Source organism: Myotis daubentonii, chromosome 3, assembly GCF_963259705.1.
Source record: "Myotis daubentonii chromosome 3, mMyoDau2.1, whole genome shotgun sequence".
NCBI classification, from domain to species: Eukaryota; Metazoa; Chordata; class Mammalia; order Chiroptera; family Vespertilionidae; genus Myotis; species Myotis daubentonii.
The window spans coordinates 6,755,740-6,767,857 of NC_081842.1; the positions used below are offsets into that span (position 1 = coordinate 6,755,740).

General features: G+C 58.0%; 1 protein-coding gene across 2 annotated transcripts in view; it reads right to left on the minus strand.

The window, feature by feature from the left end:
* The window catches only part of RIPK4 (receptor interacting serine/threonine kinase 4), a 25,230-nt gene continuing 13,112 nt past the window's right edge, over positions 1 to 12,118 (minus strand). For both annotated transcript variants that reach the window (XM_059686506.1, XM_059686507.1), the window contains 6 exons: positions 10,618 to 10,766; positions 8,306 to 8,355; positions 6,019 to 6,177; positions 5,112 to 5,215; positions 3,394 to 3,655; positions 1 to 2,378 (listed from right to left, as the gene is read on the minus strand). In XM_059686506.1, the coding sequence (XP_059542489.1) occupies positions 1,219 to 2,378; positions 3,394 to 3,655; positions 5,112 to 5,215; positions 6,019 to 6,177; positions 8,306 to 8,355; positions 10,618 to 10,766 (1,884 nt within the window). In that variant the 3' untranslated portion in view covers positions 1 to 1,218. The remainder of the gene's footprint in view (positions 2,379 to 3,393; positions 3,656 to 5,111; positions 5,216 to 6,018; positions 6,178 to 8,305; positions 8,356 to 10,617; positions 10,767 to 12,118) is intronic.

A 12,118-nucleotide genomic window follows, 5' to 3' on the forward strand; every position in this document is an offset into this window, starting at 1 on the left:
AGCAGAAAAGAACTTAGCTTTATTTACATCAGGACAACAGGAGCACAAACAGTACAGTAAAAGCACGAGGCATATTAAAACATAGCCAGCTTGGAGCAGTCTGGATAGTTCCTGTCATAGAAAAGAATTATCCAGCCCCCAGATTCACATTAACATACATGGTATATTAATATCAATCTCTGTATCACACAACACAGGCACGTTTGCACACAGGACCACCTCCTGCAGCAAATTCACTCTAATAACAGTATTGGGGGGTGGGGGGGAGCACGTGGCACACACAGGACAATGACCGAGAGGCCAGATAACCACATCCTTTATAGCCACGAGGGCCTGGGGGTCTCCTGGAGCCGCCCTGGGGGTTACACAGCTCAGAGGTTTGTAAAGGGTCAGAAGGCCCCTCTGAGACCCCAAAACAGCAGCGCTCCCCACAGACGACCACCTGACCGAACACCAGAGCTGGAAAGGGGCCGACGAGCTCGGTGGTCCCTCCAACCAGGTAATACTGTTTAGAGTCCGAAACTGAGGTTACAAGTGAATTTTTAAATGACTCTTGCCCATTTGGCTCTAGAGTTCGAAACACACTTTATGCAACAGGAAATGAATGAGAGCCATCAGCTGCTGGGAGGCATGCGGTCGCCACAAGGCCCGCCTGAGCCGGGCAGAGCGGGCACGGCCACGGTGCTGTTCAACACCAGCCTTATCACTTCGCACACATTGCTCACAGACCGGACCACCTAAGGACATGAACGTTTTTTCAAAGGTTTAAAGCAACAGTTGACACTGTGTTATCTCGTGACCATGTCCCATAAAACAAGGATTCCACGAAAGCCTTCTGAAACAGGCGGCCTCGTCCGCCGCTGCCAATGAAGATGGAAGACACGGCTCCTCCCGCCCCTCATCCTGAGGCTGGCCGACCTCCCGAGCAAGAGTACAACGAAATGATTTCAACCCATCGTCCCCCTGACACCGGCACACGGATGGGCGGATGGGTCAGCACCTTCGAACACCTTCACTTGGAGGGTAACCCGCCCACACTGACTCCGGCACGAATCCAGAGTCAGCCGCTTCATGATGGCCTGTTCGGTCAAAGTGCCGCCAGCCCATCAACAGGTGAGGGTTGCTGACCCGCATGCACAGCATCAGCCTGTCTCCACCGCGGGACACGACAACGGCACAGAAACCCCGCACGGGGCCCCGGTCTCCGGGGCCAGCAAACTAGGTCTTGCTTCGGCGGAGCAGCGTGGCGGCGGGGCTGTGGCTGCCCTGGAACTTGAGGCTCTGCAGGTTGACGTGCGCCCCGTGCTTGAGCAGCGTCTCCACCGTCTTGGCGTGTCTGCCCCGGGCGGCCAGGTGCAAGGCGCTGAGCCCCTGCTCATCGGACAGGTTGAGCACGTCGGCACTGACCAGCTCCTCCACCACCTCCGAGTGCCCGCTGGCGGCAGCCAGGTGCAGCGCCGTCTGGTTCCGGGGCCCCCGAGCCAGCACATCGGCCTTCTCCTCCACCAGCAGCTTGACGGTCGCCAGGTGCCCGTTCCGAGAAGCCAGGTGCAGGGCAGTGCAGCCCTCCGCGGTCACGGCCTCCCTGCTGGCCCCCCGGTGCAAGAGCAGCCTGGCGGTGCTCGTGTGCCCGGTCTCCGCGGCGACGTGCAGGGGCGTCTGCTGGAGCAGGTTGCAGAGGTTGACGTCGGAGCGCAGGTCGATGAGGATGCGGGCCACGCGGTAGTGCCCGCGCTGGGCGGCCAGGTGCAGGGGCGTCCTCCCGTCCAGCGTCTGGGCGTTCACGCTCACCCCCGGCTGCTTGGCCAGCAGCTTGACGATGGGCAGGTGGCCCTGCCAGGCGGCGTAGTGCAGCGGCAACCAGGCGTCCTTCCCCTGCAGGCCCACGTCGACACCCCGGCGCAGCAGGATGCGCACGACGCTCTCCTGGCCGTGCTGGCAGGCCACGTGCATGGGCGTGCGGCCCTCGCAGTCGGCCTCGTTGATGGAGGCGTTCTTCTCCAGCAGCAGCCGCGTGCTGCACTCGTCCCCGTTCTGGGCCGCGAAGTGCAGGGCCGTCCACTGGTCCTCGTCTGTGGCGTTGACGCTGATCTTCCGGGCCAGCAGGAGCTCCACGACGCCCCGCACCCGCTTCTCCACGGCCAGGTGCAGCGGGGTGGAGCCCTTCCTGTTGGTCAGGTTGGGGTTGGCGTTGTTGAGGAGCAGCCACTTGACGCACTCCTCCTGCCCGGCCTCCACGGCCAGGTGCAGCAGGCTGGCGCCGCCCTCCAGCACCAGGTCCACGTCCTGCGGCTGCAGGATCTTCATCAGCCGGCTGGTGTCCCCGGTCACGATGGCCTCCACCAGCTTCCTCTTCTGGACGTCGGTCGTGCCAAGATCTGCGGGGAAAGCGGGTGCGGGGGTCAGACGAGGCCGCTGCCCGCAGGCTTCTCGAAGCTGGGCTGCTGTCCTGATGCCGCCCACTCCTCCCCACAGCCTCCAGGTGGCTTGTTACCTGAAACTGCTTAAGTGTCGTGTTGTCCCTGCTGGTTTGATTTTAGATCTAGTGGGCAGACCCTGCGCAGGTCAATTAACGGCCCCAAGGGGCTCATGTCGATTTGCAAAATGAACATCGTTCTAGCCACGCGGCTTAGACAAAGGATGTAAAACTCAGGCCCCCGCTGGCTGTCAGAAATGGCAGTGATTGCTAACAGGAGGGAGGGAGGGAGGGAGGGAGGGAGGGAGGGAGGGAGGGAGGGAGGGAGGGAGGGAGGGACAGTGAGGGAGCAACAGACCAGCCCCAACACCCACAAACCAGCACCCGGAGCAGGGAAAAGCGCCTTCTAAAACAAAACCCCATCAAAATTAACATCAAAAGATAAGATGAGCTGAGACGCACCCTCCGACAGGCAGGTGTTCTAACCTCCGAGGATAACTCATTCATTATAACACGTGGCCACAGTGAGTGGGGAGCCCGTGAACAAGAAGGATGGGGTGTTTACCCAGCACTAGGAAAGCGCACAGGTCTGGCCTCCACAAGAGAGATCCAGGGTGTGGGGTTCGATTCGTCTACTGGTCTGGCTGGATGCAACTCGGGGTTTTCCATGTGGAAACCTGAGGTCTGCCCCTGCACTGGTGCCGGCCCAGGTAAGACCCTCCTGCTCGGCCAGGTGTGTGGCCCATCAATCCACACTAAGGGGCACCAGTTGGGCCAGCGCCCACCTCTGGATTTGGGCTCAGTGAGCCGACCATGCCACGGACACCCAGAACCAATCAGTGGAGAAAACAAAGAATTACTGTCAAGTCAGGAACCAGGACGCCTCATTCTTGCAGACGCTCAGGGACATCACCACAGCCTGCCCGCCGCCAGCCCCATAATCACGCTATTTCCCAGGGCACAGGGCCCCCACTCACCGCCCGTGGAAGGCTCCCGCTCGAAAGACAGGGACAAGGACCCTCTGGAGGAGAAGGCAGAATCGACCGAGGACACGCCCGACAGCCGCTTGCCGCTGTCCGCCGATGGGAGTTTGGATTCGGAGGAGCTGCGGCTGAGCTCGTCCGGGCCCTCGAGCGTCTGGGAGATGCCAGAGTCCAGCTGGGACAGCAGCTCGGAGAGGCTGTAGTCCTTGTCGAAGGCCGGGGCCGAGGCTCGCTTGAGGGGCGTGGACACAGGCGCCTGTGAGGACCACACAAGGAGGTGGATGAGGCTCCGTCCGCCACCCCAGGGGGAAGGCAGAGGAGGGGAGCGGAAAATGCAGTCCTGGTTTGTCACGCTGGAACGTAACGCCTGCTGTCATACGCATGGCACCCTGGAGCCCAATGACACCGCACTGGCCCATTGGGTGGGAAGACCAGGTAAGGACAGACGGGCTTGACAAAAAAGCGGGAAGCCCAGGACCAGGCTGCCCTGGACCCCATCCGCACAGGGTATGGCACACAGCATTACTTGGACAAAAGCCGGAGGGCGGGCCTGTGGACAGGCTGCAAAAGCATGAAGCTGGTTGCTGGGCCGTGTCTATCAGAACAGGTCAGTGCTGGTAAGAAACGAAGAAAAGAGGTGGGACTGGGGCTACCGGGACTGGGGCTCCCCTGCCCTCCCCACATTGTCTGCAACCTGCCACCTCTCCTTCGAGCTGTGCACGTCTGGCTTGGGGCCCGGTTTGGACAAGGGCAGGGCAGGGCCCAGCTACAGTGACAACGCTGTGACCCACCCTCTATAGCAGCAGCTGCCAACCTTTCGGACCTTGCGGACCACCAGTGGTCCGTGAACCACCGGTTGGCGACCGCTGCTCTATAGGGCCTCCTCTAACAGGGACGGAGGCAGATTCCTGGTGAGTGATCGAAGTCTGAGGCGACTCAGGACTCTTCCCCCATCGGGCCCATGTGACCCCAAACCCTCCCTCTTCTGGGAATTGCTCATCTGCTCTGAGTTGGTGTTTGGGGCGCAGAGTCACACCCACTTGTTGGATGCCTTTCTTTTCCTTGGGGGGTGGGGAGGCCTGGCTGCCTGCCCGGGACACCTTTGCTCCCCAACCTCACGCACATGCTGTTCAGCAGTGGAAACACACACCATAAATGCTCCCGTCACCCCAGCCTCACACCAGCGGCCCGGGGCGCACCGCCCAACAGCAGATAACGTGCTGTGAGGTTAGTGATCACCGGGCTTCGCCTTACAGGTCCAGCACCTGAGTGTACTTAGTGTGGCCTACCCTTGGAGTTTCTTATCACACCTTACATCACCCGTGTGGCACTCACAGAACAAATCGTTCATGACAGGCAAACCCCAGGGCCCAGGTGCGCCCCCCCCCGCCCCCCAACAGGGCCTGGCAGGGCTGGTTCAAAGGACATCCACCTGGCGGCATTAGCTTTCCATGTCACTGTTCATTCGTAACCAGACAGGTGGTGGGGACAGGAAACATCTGGGGCCACCGAGCCTGCCAGGGGACCCGCCGTCCTGTCCTGGGCACAGGACTCCCGTGACCAACTGATGTGAGTGGGGCTCCCAGGGCAGGCTGGGCCGCAGAACAAGGGCACGAGGACCCAGGCTGGCGGGGGAGTTTGTGGAAAAGGGGCCTGGGGTTGGAAAACTCAATCTCCACGCAGCACAAAGGCCGCCTCGGGAGTCCCCGTACCTCCGTCTTGGGCTCCGGAGGGTCTTTCACATCCAGGTCCTGAGTTGCCTCTTTCACCTCATCGTCGGGTTTCTCACACAGGTCCTCCGTCTCCGAAGTGATTTCTTTTGGGGAGAAAACAAAGAAGGGCTCGTCACTTGGACAATGACCTCCGCATACGCCCCATACGAATGTGCCACCTCAAGGATGGAACAGGGACAAAGGCAGTGACACCCCAAAGCACCCATAACTCAGGGACCCGGGCAGCACCAGTCTCTCCACGGCTGGCCCCAGCTGAGCTCGCAGATCACCACCATCCCCCACAGGGACCAAACCGGGGCCTCCCGTCAGCAACTTCTGCAGGTCTCACCTGACTCCAGTAGGAGTCAAGGTGTTCCAGATTCCCAAAGAAGCCCTCAGGAGTAGGGCGGGGAGAGTGCAAGCCCACCAGCACCCGGCACATGAGCCCCCGTTCGTGTGTCCCCCTGTGCTTTAAATGCAATGGTCAGTTTCAATGCCACCAGGATCTCTTCCCAACCAAACCACACACCCGTTCCACGGGGACAAGACCCCGAGAAAAAGGCAAAGGAAGCCTCAGGCCGGGCGTCACACCAACCCTCAAGGAGGCCTCGCTGTATGGGAACCTGAACCACCAAGCACAGGCTCCTCTGGGCAGCAGGCCCAGCCCTGGCTGCAGCGCGGGTGGGCGGCTAGAGCTGACCTTCCAGTTCCAGCTGCCCACCTGGCCCTGTCACCGAGGGCCGTGGGCAGGTGCCGGGGCCAAGCCGATCCTGCAGGCCTGGCTGGGGACACCGTCTCTCACGGCCTCCTCCTCTGGCCCTCTCCCCAGCCCCGTCCTGGTCATCTCGCCTGGGACACCGAGCAGCCACACTTGGGAGCACTGCGCCAGCGCCGTCTCCGGTCTCACCTTGGAAGGTGGGCCGCTCGCGGGGGTCGCCGTGCCAGCATCTCTGCATGAGGCGCAGCAGGTGGCTGCAGGCCCGTGGCCTGGCTCTGCAGACGGGCGGCAGCTCCGGGCGGTGGCCCTTCACCACCTTCACCATGATGTGCAGGATGTTTTTCTCATCTGCAAGGGAAAGGCACACGAGTCAGGGCAGAGCTGGCCCCTTATCTCCGGAGGAGACACAGCTGCGGGGAAGCGCCGAGGGGCATGTCTGGCCTGGAGACCACTGGTTCTTCCGAAAGCACAGGGCTTCCATTAACCTTATGTTCACAGGGCACGTCTGTTCTCCCCTCCCAGGCTTTAGAAACGACCTAGCAGCTCCCAGTGGGATCCTCATGCTGTATCACAAGGGAAATCTTTCTGGGCAGCCAACGCAAAGGAAACCAGGTTCAAAGTATCTGACGAGACATGTTCCGAGTGGCCGTGCCCACCAGGGGAGGCACCCGTATCCATCCTGGGGTGGCATGGCCCAGCCCCCAGGTGCACCCACGTCTCCCTGGGATGACACCAGTCTTCCTAAATTCCAAGTCCTATCCCCACCCAAGTGCAGACCCCCGGCTGGCCTTTGCATTGCTCAGGTCTGGGGTGTGCAAATAGGGGCCTTTCCCCCCAAAATTCATCACATGGGGCCCCACCTGTCCTCCTTTCCAACATCCTTCAGAGATACACCTGGGCTCATTAGCATATCATCACCATCATCATCATCCTGGCCACAGGCTAAGGGGACCCAGGGCACCCTCAGTGGGCCAGACTCCTCTCTCTGCTCAGCTGACACCACATTGTCCGTGAAGCTAGATTCCAAGAATCTTGCTCCCACCAGACCTCCCACCCCCGCAGCTCTCTGCTTTCCCACGGAGCGCAGGAGTCTGCATCCGGGCAGATCAGCAGGTGTGGAAAATTGGCCCAAAGTCCCTGACCGCTGCTAGGATCCGGCTCTGATGTGTTGTTCCACTTCCCCGTTAAATCTTGTGCAATAACTATCTCAGGTATCGACACATTATTTCCATGAGCACTCAGACTTCCAAAAACCCAACGTACACTAAACACCTGGAGGATGTCCTGCTCCCACGCAGATGGGAAAAGTCCACCAGACGCCTTCTGCTCCCGCACCTTGAACTCGCCTATCTACCAAGCAATAGAGCACGCGGGCCTGGCCTCCCGGTGTCAACACCAGGCACCTGGCCTTGGGTGTCGCGTCCACCAGATAATGTCATGCCAGACTAGCTCGCTGCCACGCAGACGTAATCCAGACCATGGACCTCACAGAGGAGGGGGGTTAGGAAACCGGGTGCCGGGTGGAAGGACAATATGGACAGGACCCTACAACGGCCTCATCTGCGTCTCAAGCGGCAAAGGCTCCAGGACCTGGGGCCCCAGGTTGACTGTGACCTGCATTTTGGGTATTACTGGTCAGGCCACAATATTACAAGTGGCCCAGATATGCTTACAGAGGAAAAGAAACTCTCCAACAAGGCAAAAAAGTGCCTGACTTTTACAGTAAGTGTAGTACCAAGTCGAGGCAGAAACCAGAACAGCGTTTGACGAAAGGGGGAGAAGTACTTCAGCTCTGGAGCGGGTGCTGGTGACCTGGGTCACCCATTTGTGTCAGAATCACTGGCACTGGGGGCCCAGCACTATGAGTGGACTTTACATGAGCAAACTGTACACTTAAAAATGGTTAAGGTGGTCAATGTCACGTTATGTGTAACATAATTAAAATCACAATTAAAACTTAGAAAATGTAAAAAAGGAAAAGAACTGGCTGGGAGTAACCACAACAGGCCAATGCACAGGCAGAAAGCAGATTAGCAGGCGCTGGGGGCTGGGGTGGGGGCGGTGGAGTGACTGCTTAATGGGCACAGGGTTCCTTTGGGGGGGATAAGAATGTTCTGGAACTAGAGAGTAGTGGTGACTGTACAACACTGTGAATGCGCTAATAAATGCCACTGAACTGTGCACTTTAAATGGCTATAATGATCAATTTTATGTTTGTGTATTACATCACACATGCAAAAGAATTAGCTGGCACCTGAAAACTCCACTGAGCAGAGCCCTCGGGTCTGTGCCTCCTCCTGTACATGAATGACACCTCAAGAACATGCCATGGGCACACAGGACCACCTGCCGTGGGTCTCGTGCCAACTTGGTGGACAGGACAGAGCAGCCCCGCTCCCTCAGGGCAGCCGCACAGCATGCCCGCCACTGTCCCGGGGGAGACAGGGGCACAGCCCCCGAAGGTACGTCCACTCACCTGCAAATGGCTTCTTCTGCGTCAGCACGCCCCAGATCACGATGGCGAAGCTGGAGGGAAATCGGCAGGTTAGTGTCTGTGAATACAGCAAAAGTGCTCACTCAAAGCAGCATGTGTGAAGAAAGCCCCTCCGGCCTTCAAAACAGAGAAATGACACCAAAACGTTTCTCATGATTTTTTTTTAAACAGGCACATGATTGGGGCACATGTCCCATTGGTGGCTCAGGTGTTAAACAATGGACCACACCTTGCCAGCGAAGCTGTAAGTTCCACCACCACGCGGGAACCCCGAAACGGCTGACACTGTCAGCTCGTGGGCAGAGGGGCCATGATGGCTGAGTTCACATGACCTCCCTCAAACACTGGGCACCCCATGCTGACTGCAGCTCTGGGCCTGGCATAACTTGCCCACTGAGAGTCCATCAAGGGCTGAGAAAGTGCACGGAAAACATGCTGGCAACCAGATGAGCCTTCCTGAGCCCTTCCTGGTTGCTGGAAATTATGTACCAGGTGTGGCAAAAGGTTTACAGTTGTGAGTTGGCAGAACAGTTTATTCTTGTATTATTATTTATTAATCATTGTATTATTTTCTATAAAAACAACAGTAAGCCTATTTTTGCCCCACCCTGTATACATAATATAGAAAATTACTGTGGATACACCAACAAATAGCTCAATCTGATAAATTTTTTAAAAATTCTATAATAATAAAAGCACAATATGCTAATTAGACTGGACAGCCGAACGACCTTCCGGATGTCCTTCCAGATGAAGCCACAGTGGTGGGGGCGAGGCAGAGGCGGTTAGGGGCGATGAGGCAGGCAGGCGAGGGGTTGGGGCAATCAGGCAGGCAGGAGAGCCGTTAGGGGTGATCAGGTAGGCAGGCAGGTGAGCAGTTAGGGGCAATGGGGCAGGCAGGCGAGTGGTTGGGGCAATCAGGCAGGCAGGTGAGTGCTTAGGGGTGATGAGGCAGGCAGGCAGAGTGGTTAGGGGTGATGAGGCAGACAGGCAGGCGAGCAGTTAGTAGTCAGCGGTCCCATACTGCGAGAGGGATGTCTGACTGCCAGTTTAGGCCCAATCCCACAGGGATCCCGAATTTCATGCACCAGCCTCTAGTAAAATATAAAAAAAACAGGAATCCAAACACTGAGCCCCACCCTGCCCTGAGTTGACAGCAGCTGTTGACAAGAAGTCTCCATTGAATATTAATGAAAATTTATGCATTCAGGCTTTTAAACTCTCCGCTCTAACATAAATAATCAGATTCCCCTGAACCCTGCAAGCTGTGACAAGCACCCCAGTGCCATTCGCCAGCAGCCTGCAGCTCCAAGCCTGCTCAGCACACGCACAATGGTTTTATTGTCAAACCAGTCCGCCAGGACTCAGGCAGGGACAGGGACAAAAGGGAAAGCTCGGGTGCTCCCTCCGGGGCCTAGGGCCACAGTCCCCTTGCGTCAGACAGCAGCCACAATGAGGGGCTTAAGGGCCTGCGTGCAGCCTCCCTCCCTCTTTTCTCCTCCCAGAATCTTTGTCATCAGGACCTTTACAATTTGGAAAAGGAAGGCCCCAACGACTCGGGACCTGTGCGCACAAGAATGTTTAAAACATGCAGTACCTGCCTATTTGGTCAGGGACACTGACCTCTTCTTCCTTTGACTGTCAAATTAAGAAATGACAACAGCCAATGCAACAATAGCCATTCGGTGTGAATGAATCAAAACTATACCCATTTTTTGTCAGACTGCCAAAAAAATCTATTTTTTGGTGTGCCGCAGAATTCTAGTAACGAGTATCTGTGCCACGGAGGAGAAAGGCTGAAAATCGCTGCTCTAGTGCACAACGCTCACCTACAAACAGGCTGTGGCTGTCTGTGCTCCCGTCGAAGGTAAGTGACGATAGGAGGTACAGGCTGCCGGGCCCCAGGGGACTGGGTGTAGGAGAGCCTGAATCACAGACACTTACAGCAGCAGCTTCTTTCCACAGACAAGATACACGACCCACGGTTTAAAGCGAGTTTACAGTGCGCAAGTTGTCAGTCTGTTATGTAACTGGCCCTAATGGCACCAGCCATTCACATCCTCCACCCATGGCCAGCAGCAGGCACATCCTGTGTGCCAAGGAGAGTCTGTATACCTGGGGCAGCCTATACCCACCGGCTAACAACCCCAAACCCTTTCATTTAGACTGAACCTTGTATCTGACGGTAGCAAAGAGTCTCTGGGAAAACTGCCCTTCAGAGAATGAAGAATTGGGGTAGAGAGACCCTGCGGGCCTGACACGCAGGGGCCCAGGGGCTGCACAGCTGTACACACCTGTACACGTCATGCTTGGTGTCAAAGAGCCGGCTCTTCTCTCGGATGCGCTCTGGAGGCAGGTAGGCGATGGTCCCGAACAGGCCGTCCATGCTGAGGTCGTGTGAGTGGGACAGCCCGTTGCACTTGGCCAGCCCAAAGTCAGAAATCTGCAACAGAGCGGGCAGGGGCGGCTCAGCAGGCGCTGGGGTGCTGTGCCGGGCACCGCACTGCAGCTGCCACTTCAGGGGCCTGGTCAACATCCCGCCACGTCTGACGGTACGGGTCCCTGACACCCGAGAGCGAGCCATGACTCCTCTCCCTAGGCATGCGGGCAGGCGAGCACGGAGGCTTAGGAAGACCAGTCTGAAGCCATTCGGAGCTGATGGATGGGGGGAAGTAACACTTTAAGGAAGGAATTCACCGGGAGCAAGAAACCAGGAGAACTGTCACCTGCCTCTGTCCACAGCCCACGTCGGCATGAGGGCAAAAGGCAACGCTTAGCGTTTCCGGGTTGTCAGACGACACATGAAAGCGAGGCTGACCAGGTTGGTGCTCAGCAATCCAGTTCCGCAACCGGGCCCGCTGGGCAGGCGGGCAAGTGGCAGCAGGCTCTTTAAAGGGAACTGCACCTTCAGAAGCCCTTTAAAGCGAGCAAAACACACACCACACAACCTCCTCCTCCACCTGGAACGTTCTGTGATCAACAGACGCTTGCTGACTCCTCCACTAAACATGGCACCCAAATCAAGGGCGGAAACACATCTCCTCTGTCCCAGGGGCTACCAGCCTGGAGGGGCGCCTGGAGCCCAGCCACTCGGCCGACCTCCACCTCCTCGTCTCCTTTGCACAAAGGTGTCCTGACAGCTCCCAGACCCCCCACGGGAGGAAGTGAAAGCCACACAGACTCCTGGGGGGATCCTCGCTGCCCCTCAGGCCCCCCACATCCTCGGAAGCCGCTGAAGCGCTGTGTGTGGGACTAGGCCACAGGCGCTGGCATTAAGGGGCTCAGAATCCACGTGGAAAAGAGCCCCTTTATATTCTCCTTCGAGGCTGATGGATTCCTTTAAGCCTGCCAATCAGCTCTAGGCTCCTCCTCAAACACGCCTGAGGAGTGAAGGAACTGGGGCTGAGCCAGGACTTCACTCTGGGCTCACTGTGCCAGCTCACGGGTGAGCCAATGTCCCGATGTCATCATCACCGCTGAAGGCAGGGAGAAGCCAGGACTGGCGGCCAGATCCTTCAGGGGCCTCTGACCACCTCTGCAGGGAAGTGATGGGAAGAAAGCCTGCCAGAGTGGACCTGCCCTGGCTTCTGTGGCCAGGCTGTGCCAGGCATGGGTCCACAAGGGCAGCCAGCCTGGGCACTTCTGGGCCCCTGGCAGCTGTCCGTTCCCTGGCCTTCAAGGGACTCCCCACTCTGGAAAGGAAGGCGCCAGCTCCCCAGAATGAACCCATCACCCGACCCTGCAGATCCAGAAAGCTCACGGCCATGCCGGCATCTTGGCACCCACCGCCCCACC